The sequence below is a fragment of the Sinocyclocheilus grahami genome, unplaced genomic scaffold (genome assembly GCF_001515645.1).
Source record: "Sinocyclocheilus grahami isolate Dianchi unplaced genomic scaffold, SAMN03320097.WGS_v1.1 scaffold130.1, whole genome shotgun sequence".
Classification (NCBI taxonomy): Eukaryota; Metazoa; Chordata; class Actinopteri; order Cypriniformes; family Cyprinidae; genus Sinocyclocheilus; species Sinocyclocheilus grahami.
This window is the reverse complement of record NW_015505309.1, coordinates 170164-187904: the sequence shown is the minus strand read 5'-3', so window position 1 is coordinate 187904 and position 17741 is coordinate 170164. Positions and strand designations below refer to the sequence as shown.

The following is a 17741-nucleotide window of genomic DNA, read 5'->3' as shown; positions in this document are numbered from 1 at the left end:
AGTCTTTAGGTTTAGGTCTTAAATTTCATATAAGGTGGTATTAAAAAGGTCTTAAAAAGTCTTAAAATTAACTTGTTCATGTCTGTAGAAACCCTGTTAAAGTATCATTGCATTTTTTCCAACTTTTAATATTTGTATATTAAAAATTATTTAAAACACTAAGCTCATAACATTATTCATGCAATTGTAATTTTGCAATGTAAATGTAAATTCATTAATGAAATGTAAGAATTTGAAGTGAAAGATAATGCAAACATTTTGATTAGGGAAAAAAATTGCCCTATCTTTAGTTAAAAAAAAAACACCTTGGAAATCAGTTTAAAATCACAAATATGCTGATTTCAGTAAGTAAGAACTGATAAAGAAGTGATAGTTTAAATTATGTAGATTCTCTCACATATCCAAGATTGTCATCATTGCATTATCGTGAAATTGAATGGTTAATTTAATTTAATAATTTAAGTGAAAGATAATGCAAACATTTTGATTAGGGAAAAAAATTGCCCTATCTTTAGTTAAAAAAAACACCTTGGAAATCAGTTTAAAATCACAAATATGCTGATTTCAGTAAGTAAGAACTGATAAAGAAGTGATAGTTTAAATTGTAGATTCTCTCACATATCCAAGATTGTCATCATTGCATTATCGTGAAATTGAATGGTTAATTTAATTTAATAATTGAATTTAAGTTTGGGATCATTAAGATTTTTTAATGTGTTTGAAAGAAGTATCTTATGCTTACTAAGGCTACATTTATTTGATCAAAAATACAATAAAAACAGGAATATTGTAAAATATTATTTCAATTTAAAATAACAGTTTTTTTTATGTGAATACATTTTAAAATAGTACATTTTAAAATAATTTATTCCTGTGATTCAAAGCTGAATTTTCAGCATCATTACTCCAGTCTTCATTGAAATCATTCTAATTTGCTGATTTGCTGCTCTAGAAACTTTTCTGATTATCAGTATAGAAAACAGTTGTGCTTATTCTTTTTTGTTTTGTTTTGTTTTGTGGAAACCAATAATATATTACCATTCAAAAATACAATACATTTTTTTTAATACTTTTATTCAACAAGAACAAATTAAATTGATCAAAAGTGACAGTAAAGACATTTAATGATGTCTATAAATGAATAAATATTTATAATGTTACTAAATATTTTATTTAAAATAAATCAGCATTTATTTGAAATTTATGCTGAACTTTATTTATGAAATTTATGCTGAAAAGTAAAATGTCATAATTTGCACAAAAATATAAAGCAGAAATTAAATATTGATGATAATAATAAGAACTGTTATTAATGATTGAGCACCAATAATCATAACAGAGCAGAAACTCAGCATATTAGAATGATTTCTGAAGGGTCATGTGACACTGAAGACTGGAGTAATGATGCTGAAAATTCAGCTTTGCCATCACAGGAATCAATTGCATTTGAACAGATATTCAAATAGAAAAATGTATTTTAAATTCAAATAATATTTCTCAATATTACTATTACTGCAGCCTTAGTGAGCAGAAGATACTTGTTTCAAAAATATTAAAAACCTTTGACTGGTAGTGTGCGTAGTAATATATAATATATATATATGTATATATATATGTATGTATATGTAATGTATGTATGGTCGTGTATGGCATTAAACATTTTTTAAAATGGCATTAAAAAGCATTAAATTAGATTTGATGATACCTGCAGAAACCCTGTGAAAAAATACTGGAATAAGCCAAAAGCATCTTTTTTGTTTTTTCATATTCCAAATATTGTAGTAGGTTTCTGGTGGCCAGACCAACTTACTACAGCTGAAATATTGCCAATACCCCTTACTTTATGTACAGTGCACAAATATTTTTATGAAAATAATTACAATAAATCATCAAAAGTTTTTTTTTTTCCATATTCCAAAGGTTGTAGTAGGTTTCTAGTTGGCAGACTGACTTACTACAAGTGAAATTTTGACACCACCTACGTTACAGCATGTACAGTATACAAATATTTTCATCAAAATAATTACTGTAATTCACCAAAAGTTTTTTTCCCCCAACCTTTTCAAAGGTTGTGGTAGTTTCCTGATGACCAAACTGACTTACTACTGGTTACTTTCTGCCATTACCTCCTTTACTGTAGGTACAGTACACAAATAATTTTGTGAAAATAATTACAGTAATTCACCAAAAAGGTTTTTCATATTCCAAAGGTTGTTGTTTCTAGTGGCCATTTTGGTTCTGTTCCACCGCCGCCGGTACCCAAAATTTCATCAAGAAAGCAGTCCCCTCTATCTCTGGGTGTACTGTTCTGGGTCAACTAACAATGAGCTTCACGCTGCCTCCTCATCCTCGGTCACCCTCTCCTTCACCTCAGTGGTTCGAGGATGTGTCACTTCCTCATGCGGTGCCTTCCTGCCAACCCATCGCGGGATCCTCTGATCCAGACAGGCTCTCTTCTCATTCATACTGACGATTCTTTTCCTCGGTTGGGCCCTAGTGCTCCATCTCACTGCCCCTCCTCGGGCACGTCTGTGACTCCACTGGTACTGTTTGTGCAGAATCTGGGGGCCTGGTTAGCACTCCCCTGTCTGGCTCGGTGGCTGCTGTATACGGTCAGACTCAGCTATACGATTCAGTTCACCAGGTGCCCGCTCAAGTTCAAGAGTGTTTGTTTCATGACAGTATCCAATGTCAATGAAGGGTACCCTCACGCCCCTCAGGGAGATTGGCATCCAAATCTTGAATCTCAATGACTAGCTCACTCTCAAGATTTGTTGTGCCAACACTGGGACCTTGTGCTCAGTCACTTAGACCGTTTGGGACTTTGGTTCAACTGGGAAAAGAGAAAACTCTCCCCTGTGCAAAGTATATCTTTCCTCACTATGGAGTTGGATTTGGTCAACTCCCGTGGATTGTCACTCCCTTTCGAGATCAGGTGGTGAACCTGCAAGCTCCCCTGGAGGAGGCAGACCCAGCCCTCGCACTGCTGTGTCCTGTTCTTGCCCTGCGGATTTATGTGGACCATATTCAATGTTTCAGAACATCTGAGCGGCTCTTTGTCTGACACCTGACTTTGTGCTTGTGTGAATGCCTTGCTTGTCAGCCCCTGCACATGGCCTTGTGCTCCGCACTGGGATTTCTGGTTTGGTAATCTGCATTTATTTTTCCACTGTGTACCCTGTGTCTTTCCCTTGCAAATACCTGTATTTTGTTCTTCCAGTTGATAGAACGTTCATTCAGAACGAATCTGCTGCATGGTTCAGAGATTAACTTAGATGCATATAAACAGGCGGGACATAAGCTAACACTCTTGGTTGCTGCACGTCGCATAAAACATTCAAAAATGTCGATATGTGGGAGTAAGAAAAGAGCAGACACATGGATAAATCTGACGACGCAAGAGAGAACTCAATTTGGTCCGGTTTTCTGAGCGCAGACACCGAAGCATAGGCTACACACAGAAATCGCGTCTCACACAGAAATTCACGTAAACACAGTTGATTACGTCTTAAGTGAACATATACAGTAGGGAGAACGTGTATCAGTGCATTGCATCCATTGCAGCTGTGTATTCGGTTTTAAAGGGACAGCAGCTTAATTTAGTTGCTATTGTCCGAGTCATTGATGTTAATCAAGCAACAAATGAAAGACAGAAAATCACGCACTGCTCTTGACTGAAAAACTTTAGCAGCACTAAAGATTAATCTAAATTTATTTTTAAATAAATGTCTGCTTGAAAGAATGAAGAATATGGTAAACAAGTCTCTGTAAAGAATGCATAATTAGCCTATATAACCATTGGTATTTCATTAAAACGAAGACCATGTTCTTGTTCTTTATGAGAAGTGGTTTTATTTAATTTTAACATAAAGGCATGTTGTGTGTCCCTGCAGTTATATCGATGTCTATCATGATAAAACTTTAATAAACCTATATAATGAGTTTGGACATTTTAGAGAAATGCTTAATAAATGCACTGTAACTAAACCCATTAGATTTTAGCCGACTAAATTTACTATAGATTTAGTCGACTAAAATTAAAAACAATTCAGATGACTAAAATATGACTAAAACTAAATGGCATTTTAGTCAAAAGACTATGACTAAAACTAAATCAAAATTTGCTGTCAAATTAACACTGCTAAATTACAAAGATTCATCCAGTATTCGCTGCTTCATCCAGTAATGAAAGTACATCTTGAGTGAGTCATTTAATCATTCATTCATAAATTACATGTGATTTTGTTTAGTTGTCTAATGTTTTTTTTTTCTTCAAAGTCATGAGAGAACCACAACTTCCATTTGGGGGTGAGTCATTTAATCATTCATTCATAAATTACATGTGATTTTGTTTAGTTGTCTAATGTTTTTTTTCTTTCTTCAAAGTCATGAGAGAACCACAACTTCCATTTGGGGGAAAAAAAACTCAATTTATCCAGAATCATGCAGTTCTATTTTGCACTTAAACAGCTCTTAAAGAGTCCAGTTTTTATGTAGCCTGTTGATTTTTGTTCATGGTATTCAGCTCCAATAAATGGTTTGCAAAAAAGAGACACAAGATAAATGTTTGATATCATTATTTAATCACATTGGAATCAAAACTGGGAATCGAAAAGAATCGGAATCGATACGCAGAATCAGAAATGATAAAATTCAAATGATATCCAACCCTAATCTCCATACATTGTTACTGCCACCTGTCAGTTTGTATGTAGTTCTCCACATATTTCCTCCCCTTCTGGGCAGGGTGTGGCCTCTGTAGCATTACGTTTTCCCTTTCACGGGCACGCTTTCCGCAGTGCTTTGTCGTAAATTAGAGAAATCGTAAATGACTTCAGTATTTTTAGGAACCGTAAGGACTGCTCCCATGTAATCCTGTCTTGTCTGTCCCACATTACAGTAGACTGGTGATTTTCATGGGGTCCTGGGAAGGGCTGTTGGTTGTGGTGTTTTCCATAGGGAATGTAATGTCGCACGTGATTAAATGAAAGGGAAGATCTCAGTTACTGTTTTAACCCTCGTTCCTTGAATGAGAGAATGGAGATGATACGTCCCTCATGCTACAACTGCTGGCCACCTGTGGGGTGCCGGGATCCCATCTCAGCTCTACAGCTGGGAAATCTGCGGTGAGTGTGCTACCGATTTCCTTATATACCCCATGGGTATCGGAGGAGATTTGGCATGCAAATCTCACCAACCACAGTTCATTGGCTCTTTCTCTTCTTAACTGAAGGTTATTGATGCTTACAAGTGTGACCCCATATGTCAGTATCAATGTAACCTCTCTGTTCCCTCATTCAGAGAACAAGGGTTACAGCAGTAACTGAGACGTTCCATAGGTGGCGAGCGCACACTCCACAAAGTCCACAAACATTCTCTAGGATCACTGGTGGGCAGTTGTGGCCTCATCTGCTCATTAAGCCTGGCGTGTTAAAATAAGCTTTACGAGTGGTCAGGAAACAAAGTCAAACAAGACGCTTGTAAAAATCCCTCATGTGGTCCTCGAGGGATCTCCACCACTGCTCCAAGAAGAGTGCATACACGCATCTGGCAAGTCTAGATTTGTTGTGGGGTTCTGGTATTCTGTCACATTGCTGAGTAAAAACATTCACTGGTGGCTGGAATCAAAATCCAGAGAAATTTTATTTAAATCCACCAACAGAAAAATAGAGAATCAGAGGAGAAATAACACAACACTAAAATAAACAAAAATATGACTAATACCAGAACAAAGACTAAGGAGAAACTTTGAGTATAAATAGTGACACCAAACGAGGGAACAAAATAATGCAAACCTGAACTGAGCATTCATGTAACAAACTGACAAGAAAACTGAGAGGACCAAGCGTTTTAACATGCTAGAAAATCAACTGTGAAAATCGAGCATGAACCGATATGAAAAACATATCCAAAAAACAAAACTAAATAAATAAATATCAGGAACATTTAAAAAAAAAAAAAAAAAACTTTTGATGAATTACAGTAACTTTTTTTTTATAAAAATATTTGTGTGTTGTACATACAGAAAAGGAGGTATTGGCAAAATTTCACCTGTAGTAAGTCAGTCTGGCTACTAGGAACCTACTACAACATTTGTCAAATGAATAAACCTTTTTGGTGAATTACTTATTTTTTTCTAAATATTTGTGTACTGTACATACAGTAAGAGAGTTCATGGCAAAATTTCAGCTGTAGTAAGTCAGTCTAGCCACCTATTACAATGTTTGAAATATAATTTTTCTTTTTGTGAATTACTGTAATTATTTTCATAAACTTATTTGTTGTACTGTAAGTACAGTAAGGGAGGTATTCACAAGATAAGTCGGTGTGCTCACTAGGCATGTACTATAACCCTTTAAACATTAATTAGAATTAATTATTTGACTTTGTTTTGCACTGTGAGTTGAATTTGTAGACGGTCCCTAAAGCAGCCTAGGCAAATATGCAGCCAATATCAAACCTAAAATTAACTTTACAGCACTTCTTGATTTCTGTTAATAATAACAACAACAGCAAATCAGTGCAGCAGAAATCAACAGGTGTTTATGACCAGAATCAATATAAGATTTTTAAAATCCTGACTAGGCATTGGACAAATCAAGTGCTCTTGGTGTTAATCTGCTTTTGCCAAAATCCATCCTGTTAATGATGTAGAGCTCTCTTATGTGCGTCACTTATCTGTCACGCACCTATTTTTGTATTATGCACCTATGTTAAATGATTCTTTAAAAATAAGAGTAGAGGAGAAAGGGAACAAGGCTATTTAGAAGAGATTTCTGAAGCCCTTCTGTGTTTTCCTTCAGTAGAAGCTGAAACAGAACTGCAGATGCAGCTAATCGAGTGTCGAGCTCAGCTGGAACACTGGCAGGGTGTGGCGAGGATCTGCGAGCTTGGCAAACAGGAGGAGCTGCAGGAACTGCAAAAACAATGCGACCAGGAGATTCAGTCCTTGCAGGAAGCTCTGAGAGGTGAGGAGTGAGAGGGAGGGATTGAAGGAGTGTGGTCACCTAAGGTGGAGGTAAAGCACAAGTCTGTTTGGGCGTTGTTGATTAATCTTGGAACTTCTGTTCTGTGGAGAAAAACCACAGCGCGTCTTTAAAGTAGTTTATCTAAAAATGTACTGTTGTTGTCAATGTTTCATGTCGTTCCAAACCGTTTTTTCTGTGAAACGCATAAGGAGAAGAACAGTTCTTTCCATACATCATGATAGCAATGAAATTTTGTACCCAAAAGTGCAAAACGCCATAAAAAAAAACCTTTTGAAGTTGGCATGAAATGGAAAATGTCATCATCTTTTCTTAACTATTGTGACGAATAGCTTCTCTAATGAGAAAAAAATAGGATGGGACTTGACTTTGTCAATCAGGAATTGATTCAATCATTGGATTTTTGTCATTTGTTTATTTGTGAGTGACAAGTTGCTGGAGTGGAGTGACAGGTTGCTCAAGTGAGTGACAAGTTGCTAAAAGGGAGGGATTATTGTCTGTCATTCACACTGATGCACACGTCATCAGAGAAGGAAGGGAAGGGAAGTTCATGTTTTTGATGAAAGGTTATGAGGGCACATGAATTTAAAAAGACTGATGATGTGCATGGATAAATCATGTATATTACAGTAATGCTTCACTGCGAGCCAGTCATTATTATTGAATAATGACTAAATTTCAGTCTGTTCATCACGCAAAGCTTTCAGAAGACGTCTGACATAAGTCATTTTAATTAATTTTATGGTACTTTTATGAAGTTTTTTCAGCATACAGGTTTGAAACCTAGGGAGAGTAAACTTTTTTTTTTTTTTTTTATTTTCGTGAATGAACTTTTCCTTTAAATTTGGCTCGAAATCAAAACTGACCTGTTTTTTCTTCATACATTGTGGGTTATGTATATAAAATCTCTTGCCACGAATTGTGATTCCGCAATATTTTTACCCCAATTATCAAAATCCCATCCAATTACCAAGTACAATAATGCAGCAAAATAAAATACCTGTCAATGAAATAAAACTATAACAGAAAATATGTAATATAAAATATGTAAATAAAAACAAATAAAAGGGGGTGCTCAGTAAGGGTGTGCGATATATATCGTCTGCGATAATATCGTAATTGTTGTTTTAACGATGTGCGATTTGACATTATCGTGTATTTTGCAAAAACCATTCAAAACATCCCTACAGAGTGCACGCATACATTACGTCAAGTCTAGACTAGTGTGTGTGCGCATTTAGTGTGTTTTCTTTCACTGCATGATTCAGTCTATTAAAATGCATTTAGAATGATCACAAATTCAAGACATGATGGCAGAAAATTTATATATTTATAGCACTTCATATAGATATTCAATTTCACACGAAGAGTGCCGTTTTTCTCCAAAAATTACCATGATTACAAATGTGACATTGAATTCAATAAACAAGTTAATTAAGAGACTTACGTTTTAGACCCCATATTGCTTGTTTTTGCTCTATTTCGCCAACAAAAATCATTCAGAATACAGCCACAGCGCTGTTTTGTGTTTCTGAGCAACATGACGGTGTTTCGTTCTTGAATGAATTTATTTATGCATTTGTAATTGCAGGTTAAATGCATTCATGTCTTGCATTAAACAAAATACATGTGTGTAAATGCATCTAAACGCCACTTCAGATGCAGCTTCTGTGTTGATTTCATTTGCTTGGTAACAGCCCAAATGTCTTATTATTCTAATTCCCCGATTAAATGTAAGAATTTGACTCAAAAGATAATGGACACTTTTAGAAAAAATGGCTTTATAAAAGTAAAAATGCCCATAAAATGCAAAAATCAGTTTAAACTTATTGGAAAAGATTAATTTCTATTCGTATGAACTGACCACCAGACAGAATATGAAGAATATAAAAAAACATTAGGAGTCAGCTGTCTTCGGCAGTCCTTAAGGTACCAGCACGATAACACACTCAGCAAAAATCGTCTAATTATCGTTATCGATAAAATCCCAGAAAATATAGAGAGATAATTTTTTGTCAATATCGCACACCCCTAGTGCTCAGCTTAACTGTCTGTAGAGTCAGCCAGTATATTATCCAAAAAGGGACATCAAAGGTCTTTAAATGGTTACTTCACCCAAAAATAAAAATTGTCAATAATTACTCGCCCTCATGTCGTTCCAAACTCGTAAGACCTTCGTTCATCTTTGGAACACAAACTAAGATATTTTATGAAATCTGAGAGACATTACCACAAATTGTGCAGACACAGGAACCACGTTTTTCCTGAATTTTCTTAATGATAATAATACATTTCTTAATTCTGGTTCCACTGATTTCTAAAGATTTTAAAGATCTTATCATTAAAACAAATCAAGCTTATCTGTTTTCGTGATTTAAAACTATGAAATGTGAAGGTATATTCAGATCCATCTTTAGGTTTTTGTAAAGAACACATGCTGGGTTGTGATTACTTGTTGACATCTTATCATCAAGCCTCTCTTTTTCCTCCGATCTCCTTTTTTCTTGTTCCTCAAGCTTCGTTTCCATTAGAGCTTGCTCTCTTCTCATTTTCTTTTCATCCTGCAACCTACGCCCTACATGTTTCCTTGAGTGCTTCTTTAGCCTCTTCTCCAGAACAAACTCTTGTTTGCCACATGTTTTGCATGGAAACATCCTCTTCAGATTTTTAGTGCTTGATGTTCCACGGTCAGAGCCTGAGGTGTCAACCAAAATGGTTCAACCATAATTTTATGAAGCTACGAGAATACTTTTTGTGTGCAAAGAAAACAAAAATAACAACTTTATTCAACAATTTCTTCTCTTCCGTGTCAGTCTTCGACGCACGTTTACGACAGTACCACAGTGCATGCGTGTGGTGCTGCAGACGGAGGAGCTGGCGTTCTGACATAGAACGTCCATCTCTCTCTTAGTTCATCGTCTGTATACTCTGGTTAAAATAAGTAAGGCTGGGCAAAAAATTGCAAGTAATCCTCTCTGGAAATCTTCAGACATGTTTACGAAGACTGTTTTATGTACAGCATGCGTCTTCCTCTGCTTGCAAACAAGGCACAGTGCATGAGCGTTCTGCGTCAGAATGCCAGCTTCAGCATCAGCAGCATCACACGCATGTGTCGTGGTACTCCCGTGAACGCATGTCAAAAACTGACACGGAAGAGAAGAAATTGTTGAATAAAGTCGTTATTTTTGTTTTCTTTGCGCACAAAAAGTATTCTCGTAGCGTCATAAAATTACGGTTGAACCACTGATGTTACATGGACTATTGTAACGATGTTCTTACTACCTTTCTGGGCCTTGAACGTTTCAGTTGCATTGCTGTCTATGCGGGGTCAGAAAGCGCTCGGATTTCATCAAAAATATCTTAATTTGTGTTCAGAAGATGAATGAAGGTCTTACAGGTTTGGAACGACATGAGGGTGAGTAATTAATGACAGAATTTTCATTTTTAGGTGAACTAACTTTTTAAGGAGCCTGTGAGTGAGAATCTGATTTTCTCGAGCTTTATATAAGTAAACACCTCTTTAATTCACTAATAGGTGGGGGTGAAATGTGTTTCCACTTTAAAGTAAGGAAGAAGTCTAGCTAATAAAGTTGTAAGGCCAGAGCTTTTTGCAGTGACATCGGAATGACCTTGTTATCTTTAATCAAAATGAGATACAACTCACTTCATCCCTGCTGATGTATTTAAGTCTGCGCTATTGCCAATCACATTCCTGTATGCAACACTCACTTTTCACAATCCAATTAACAACCAAATTCCTCTGGTTAAACAGTAGAGCATAGCGCTAGCAATGCCATGGTCATGGGTTTGATTTCCAGGGAATGCATGAACTGTTAAAATGTGTACCTTGTAAGCAGTGTAAGTCACTTTGTATAAAAACATCTGCCAAATGTGTAAATGCAATCAATAAAAAAAAAAACTATTTTTTTCTTGTTCGATAAGCCGTTGCATTTAGAAGTATGTTAGAATTCAGAAGTTCAGTTGATTGCAATTTCATTTCATTTGCCAGCTTGAATGTCATGAAATGGAATTAAACCCAAAGAACTGGAAGCGACAGGGAATGTGTTTCAGTATTACTTTGTGACCGATCCCAATTTTTTTCACATCCTGTTTTTTTCCCCATCTTAGAAACAGTTGCTCAGTATGATGCTAGAATATCTGTTCTGCTGTCAGAACGAGCACAGTGGAGGAGAGCCACTTCGCCCAAGGAGACTAAGGTTTGTGTGTTTCTGTGTCCTGCCTTCTCTTTTTCTTTTTACCCTTTTTGTTATCCAAGTACTGAGGCCAAGAAATATGTACTGATATTTTTTGACACATTATGTGTCTGTTTCCCTTTTTGAAAGATCTTTTGGTGTCTGTATTATAGTGCGCCTATGTCACTTCTACATTTTACACATTTCTTTGTGCATGCAGGGGATCTCTAAAAAGGGCAAAGTGGAGGGTACCTCTCCTCCACAGGGTGCTGACCAAGAGGGCTCAGGGTCTGACTCTGATCCACTGGAGCTGTTGGCAGAGACATCAGATGCAGAGACAACAGGCCTTATGATGGACTACTTTCCCCAGCACTGTGACTCGGCCTCCCTGTCTTCTTTCTCTCTGGACACACCCTCTTTGCCCCGACATCCGCCCCCTCAAGATGACACCGCCTCCCTGGTGTCCACAGGAACATTAGTGCCTGAAGCGATCTACCTGCCACCACCGGGGCACAGACTGGTCACGCATTCAGACTGGGACAAATTGCAAGCACAAGTCAGTATGCGTCTAGTTTTTCTAGCAGGATTCCGACGACCATGGAAAACTGTATCAGGAAATTTTAAGATTGTGGTTGCCAGGTGTGGAAAAGTCATGAAAATGAACAAAATACTAAAAAGTAATGGAAAGTTTTTCTAGTTACACTTGGCTCTAAAACGTTTAACAGCTATAAATTACTCTTCATGAGTGCAGTCCTAATCCAGTAATGGCAAACGATTTGAAACATCATGGAAATGTATTAGTCAAAAGGTGTGGGACATTTCTAGCCTGTTGTTTGTTAATCAGTGCATTAGAGATCACTGATGTCAGTGCATGATGTCACTATCTTTCAGCTAACTTGTTGAATCTGATATCGTGGCATTTTTAGCTTGTAGAGCTTCAAGAGGAGGTGACAGAGCTTCAAAAGCAGAAAGCTGAGCTGGAGAGAGAACTGGATGTGCAAAGCACAGAGACACAAAAAGAGGTACAGAAACTCTGTTCCTCTTTCGCCACACAGACCAAATTAAACACATTCAGAAACAGTTGCATTCCTTAATATTTTTGTGAAAACAGTTATACAGTGATACAGTTCAAAAGATCAGCATTTATTTGAAGTAGAAACTGTCACTTTTAAATTAATTTAATGCATTCTTGCTGAATAAAATTATGTACAAAAATTTAACTGACCCCAAATGTTTGAGTGGTTGAATGTGGTTTAATTGCTTTGAGCATACACCCTGATATAGCAGATCTACAGTTGATTACTTTCAAAGCAAAGATATCAAATATATCTATATCTTTGTGTTTTTGTCTATTGCAGTTGTCAGTGCTTCAGTCTCAGGTGCAAACATCTGAGACCTTTCTTCAAGACCTACAGAAATCTTTTAGCCAGTCACAAAATGCCGTTCAGAGCAGATTGGTGAGTAGCAGGTGAATGGTCCAATCAAAGGGCAGCAGGAATCCATAATCCGAAATCTTGATGATATCACAAACTGTTTAATAGTCTGCATGTACTTTTTCACGCAGGCAGATCTGTCTTACTCTCAGAAGAGAGTTTGTAATGAACTCTCCAAGTTGAAAGGTGAAGACACTGATGTGGATGAAAATAGCCTTCCACCCCACAGTCCAACACTAGAGGTGTGTGTGTGTGTGTGTGTGTGTTTGTAAGCGGGTTTCACGAAAGGAGGCCAGAGGTGTGGACTGTGGCACAATTGAATATGGTGTGTGTGTATTTGTCTTAAGTCATTAAGTCAGTGTGTATCTCTATACATAGGCAGCTCACTGTGAGGAGAGGCTTCGTATTGAAATAGTCAACCTACAGGAACAGCTGGAGACACGCACAGAAGAGAGCGGTTTGTCTATATCATTAGATTACATTACATTTATGCATTTGACACACACGTTTTTGTGAAGAGACTTTGCTTTCCCTCACTGTTCGTGAAACATTTAAAGAAATGTTTCACAATGAATCATTTCAATCATGTCTGGCATTTGTCCTGTTTGTTGAAGCTTTTGATTGTGTTCTCTCCTCAATGACATGTTCTCCTTTTTGTCTCTTCTCCTCATCTTTCTTGTCTCATCTGCTCCTCCAGAAATTTTAGAAGGTAAGTCATATATACTTTAACTTTTTGTCAATAGTGCACGCAGGCAGATCTGTCTTACTCTCAGAAGAGAGTTTGTAATGAACTCTCCAAGTTGAAAGGTGAAGACACTGATGTGGATGAAAATAGCCTTCCACCCCACAGTCCAACACTAGAGGTGTGTGTGTGTGTGTTTATAAGCGGGTTTCACGAAAGGAGGCCAGAGGTGTGGACTGTGGCACAATTGAATATGGTGTGTGTGTATTTGTCTTAAGTCATTAAGTCAGTGTGTATCTCTATACATAGGCAGCTCACTGTGAGGAGAGGCTTCGTATTGAAATAGTCAACCTACAGGAACAGCTGGAGACATGCACAGAAGAGAGCGGTTTGTCTATATCATTAGATTACATTACATTTATGCATTTGACATACACGTTTTTGCGAAGAGACTTTGCTTTCCCTCACTGTTCGTGAAACATTTAAATAAAATGTTTCACAATGAATCATTTCAATCATGTCTGGCATTTGTCCTGTTTGTTGAAGCTTTTGATTGTGTTCTCTCCTCAATGACATGTTCTCCTTTTTGTCTCTTCTCCTCATCTTTCTTGTCTTATCTGCTCCTCCAGAAATTTTAGAAGGTAAGTCATATATACTTTAACTTTTTGTCAATAGTGTAGATCCTACTTGTTGTATGAGGGCAGGTGTTGATATTTTAGTGTCTTGCCATGAAACTGTGTGTCCAGTGTCAGTTTGCGATTGAATTCTCTCTCCCTCAGTTAAGCTTGCCAGCCTGACAGTAGCGACAGACCGCATACGGGTCCAAAAGGAAAAGGTATGGCAGCTTTTAATTCTCAGGTGTTATTTCTTATGGGACTAGGTGGTATTCAAAAATGTTCTCCACATCCTTTTGCTTGTTTCTTGTCATATATGAGTCCACTGTGTATTGCTAAAATGCTCAATCAAATCAGTCTATTAAGACATTTTTTGAATGTCAAGTGCCATTTGCTTGTTTGTACTTCAGTGGCACTGTAACCTTTAGGATTTCTCTGTAAGCTTAGGTACTTTGCTTTTAGTCTAACTTGACCTGCCAATTTCATTGTGACAAATTAACTGGAAGTAAGAACATCTGTATATTGTGGTTGTTGTTGTTATTAAATATTTATACTTTCTAAATATGCTATGCATGTTTATGTGTGTGTGTGTATTTATGTATCTGTGTTCGACTCATTTAATCAGACTACCAATAGTTAAGACATTTTTTACACAATATTACAAAGTGGATAAATTATTTATTCCTTTATAATTGGATGCATTCACAAAATGAAACATAATGTAGTCATAGATAATGTCATACATAATGTAGACAACAATGTAGCATAGTGTTGTTTGAAATGTTTGTTGTATAATGCCTAACATTAGCTTGGCATAATTTTGTGTACAGTGCAGTACACTAGTACTCCAATAAGAATGTATCCATTGTCCCATCTGTGTGTGCAGTTGGAGGCTGAGCTGCAGGAGTGTCGTGTGGAGGTGCAAGGTCTGCGAGTGGCGCTTTCTCACCTTCAGAAGGAAAACAAATCTCACATCCAGGAGAAGGTAGGCCTGCATCTTGGTGTGAATATCATTAAATATGATTATATAGTAGTTTACATCTCTCTATGTCTTTCAGGCAGCATTACAGCAGCAGTGTTTAGAGTGTCGCAGTCAGGTGATCAGTCTGCGCTCTCAACTAGACACTAGTCAAGCTGTGCAGAAGGATTTTGTGCAGCTGTCGCAGTCACTGCAGGTACTTCACTGATTTAGGATCAGCATCGAGTTTATACTCATCCTGCATAAATTCTGCAGTCTCTGCACACACATATGGCTGTGTCCTCACTACATGATTTCTACTCTCAGGCTGCGTTTACACTGCAAGTCTTAATGCACAGATCCGATATTTTCACCATATCCGATTTTTTGTCCCGCCTGTTTACATTCACTTTAGACACGCCTCGTATCCATGTTTACACTAATCTCCCACCTAAAATCATTCCATTGGCTTTCACGACCATGAGCGCAACGACTGACCCTCGAATTCTGCATGGACTTCTGCTTATTCATCTTTTAAACTTTTAAACTAAATGAATGGATACTGTTAATTAATACCTTCTTCTGCATCCGCATTTTCATTCTTTGGCATGTCTTCAGCCGTCAAACTGTCCAGAACTTCAGGGGGTCAGCAGCTAGGTTTATCGCCCAAAACTCACTCCATTTGCTCATAAAATGGACAGGTTGTTCTGTCCACTACGGTTGTTGTGATCCTTGGCCTCCTTATATTTGGCTTTAATGCTCTTTATCTTGCGTTGGCATTGCAGCCAGGTTCGGTTGTAGCCACCCTCATGCATGGCCCGTGCCATGTCTTCATAGTCACAGCCCGATTTCTGTATGAACCATGCAGTTTTGCCTGGGTTGATGCCTCTCCCCATAAACAAATTAAACGTGATGCCTCCTCCTGGCTCCACTAACTTCCATCCATCGCAACACATAAATATCGTGACGCCGCGTGCAACTCGTGCTTGAAACAGGCGCGAAATGATGACGTTCAACGCAATCCGTCGTGGAACAGTGACGTAATTGACAAGAAGAATCGGATATGCGTGTTTAGACGTAGGTCGGATGTGCAGATATCGGATATGTATCTGATTTAAAACCACATTTCGAAACCGCTCCGATCGGATGCGAAAAAAATCGGATCTCGTGTGGATTTTTGTGTTTACACGCATGCATCAAATTCTGATCTGTGTCAGATGTGGGCAAAAAATCTGATTTTTTTCTGCCAGTGTAAACGCAGCCTCATACTCTGTCTGTGACAAAAACTTTAAGCATAAGTTTTTTTTTAAATAGTCTTTTCATTTCTTCTCTCTGCGTTCTCAGGTGAAATTGGAACAGATTCGCCAAGCGGAATCTTTAAACCAAGTGAAGCACATTCTAGGGGAGGAGCTTGAAGACACCGATTTAGCTGCTGATGCCACATGAAACGATATAAGAATAGGTGACATTTTGGCCAACCAAAGGGAAGAGACTCTGGTGGGAAAGGAGGTGGTCATCAGAAAGGGCCAAGCTGAGGTGGGCTGCCTACATACAAAAAAAAAAAAAAAAACCTGCAGTGCCATGAACTAAATGGCCATTCCTGCACTCATGGGTTCACACTTCTTCTAATGAACTCAAACTATATGGGGAAAAACATGATACCTTGACAAACTGGAATTGCTAATACTTGAATTTTGTGAAAAGCTAATACACTGACTACTAGCTGTACTAGACTTTGTGCTACTGCAGTGTAAGTTTTATCTTTCCGGCCTAATCCTTTTTTCCTAATAGACACTGATGGATATATATTACTTATATTCAGCACCTGTCACCAGCAAAATAAACATACCAAAAAAACATACTGGGGGCATTTGTAACTTTATAATATATATTTTTTCCTTTATAACCCAGACTACTACAGATCTACCTGCTGTCGCTATAAGGAAAAATGTTATGTGCCAAAGAACAATATCATTAATAAACATATTGAGAAGGAATATCGTAAAACTTAATATTATTCCATATAATAGGTCTGAATATTTCTCGCCTTTATATGGTACTAATTATTTTTGTCTTAAATAATGTTTTAAAGTGAAAGATTAAATGGTAAGTGCATTACAATTGTTTGAAATGAGATGCAAACTTTTTACTACACTATTTTAATAAGTGACGTGTAATTTAGTTGTTGACTAGATGCTAGTCTTACAATATATTAGTGTTTTAAAGATTAAATCTTCAAATTCATACCATTTTTATTCATAAGTAGTTACAATTGTCCCCAGCTTCACAACCATGATGAAATCTTTTATGATATCCACCAGCAATAGTGTTGGCATATTCCTTTTGTTAATTTAAAGCCAACAACCAAGAGATAAAATAAATATTACTTTAAATTAATTGCATTAAAACCTTAGACATCTTAAGAAAATATTACACCTTAAAATATTTTTTGTACCTCTAATGGTTTTTTGTTGAAACTTTATTTCAAAGTGAAATATTCATATTTACTGTTATCAGACAGATAGAGAACTTATTCTGAAAAGGTGCCATCACCTTTCTGAATAAATTGTGTGTAACAGTTGCCCCCTGCTATAATACTACCTACCCTACTATAATTATTTGTGCATTCAGTTTAAGGCCAAAGTCACTTTAATGGAAAGAGCCAACATTTCATTGAAGTATCTGGTGCCTGAGCCAATGAACCGTGGAAGATCAGTGGTATGTTAATGAGATGATAAAACACTAAATCGAAGTTTGAATGGAGCTAATAAATGTTCATTCATATAAATGTAGAACAATGTTAGTAACAAATCTGAGTGCATTACATGTGTATGAAAAAATTAAAGATTCAACTAAAAGACAGTAACAGACCACA

The 17741-nt window shown here is 37.0% G+C and overlaps 1 protein-coding gene and 1 long non-coding RNA gene across 2 annotated transcripts in view; one reads left to right on the top strand and one right to left on the bottom strand.

The window, feature by feature from the left end:
• The window catches only part of LOC107590567 (uncharacterized), a 23312-nt gene extending 17781 nt beyond the window's left edge, over positions 1–5531 (bottom strand). The window contains exons 1-2 of the long non-coding RNA XR_001609802.1: positions 5521–5531; positions 1514–1519 (exon numbers count right to left, since the gene is read on the bottom strand). This is a non-coding gene — a long non-coding RNA (uncharacterized lncRNA). The remainder of the gene's footprint in view (positions 1–1513; positions 1520–5520) is intronic.
• Positions 1–17741, top strand: part of rabep2 (rabaptin, RAB GTPase binding effector protein 2) — a 23627-nt gene extending 5886 nt beyond the window's left edge. The window contains exons 2-13 of the mRNA XM_016279383.1: positions 6804–6968; positions 11115–11203; positions 11400–11735; positions 12106–12201; positions 12538–12636; positions 12744–12854; positions 12991–13069; positions 13310–13321; positions 14074–14129; positions 14795–14893; positions 14967–15083; positions 16211–17741. Of these exons, the coding sequence (XP_016134869.1) occupies positions 6827–6968; positions 11115–11203; positions 11400–11735; positions 12106–12201; positions 12538–12636; positions 12744–12854; positions 12991–13069; positions 13310–13321; positions 14074–14129; positions 14795–14893; positions 14967–15083; positions 16211–16312 (1338 nt within the window). The 5' untranslated portion in view covers positions 6804–6826 and the 3' untranslated portion in view covers positions 16313–17741. The remainder of the gene's footprint in view (positions 1–6803; positions 6969–11114; positions 11204–11399; positions 11736–12105; positions 12202–12537; positions 12637–12743; positions 12855–12990; positions 13070–13309; positions 13322–14073; positions 14130–14794; positions 14894–14966; positions 15084–16210) is intronic.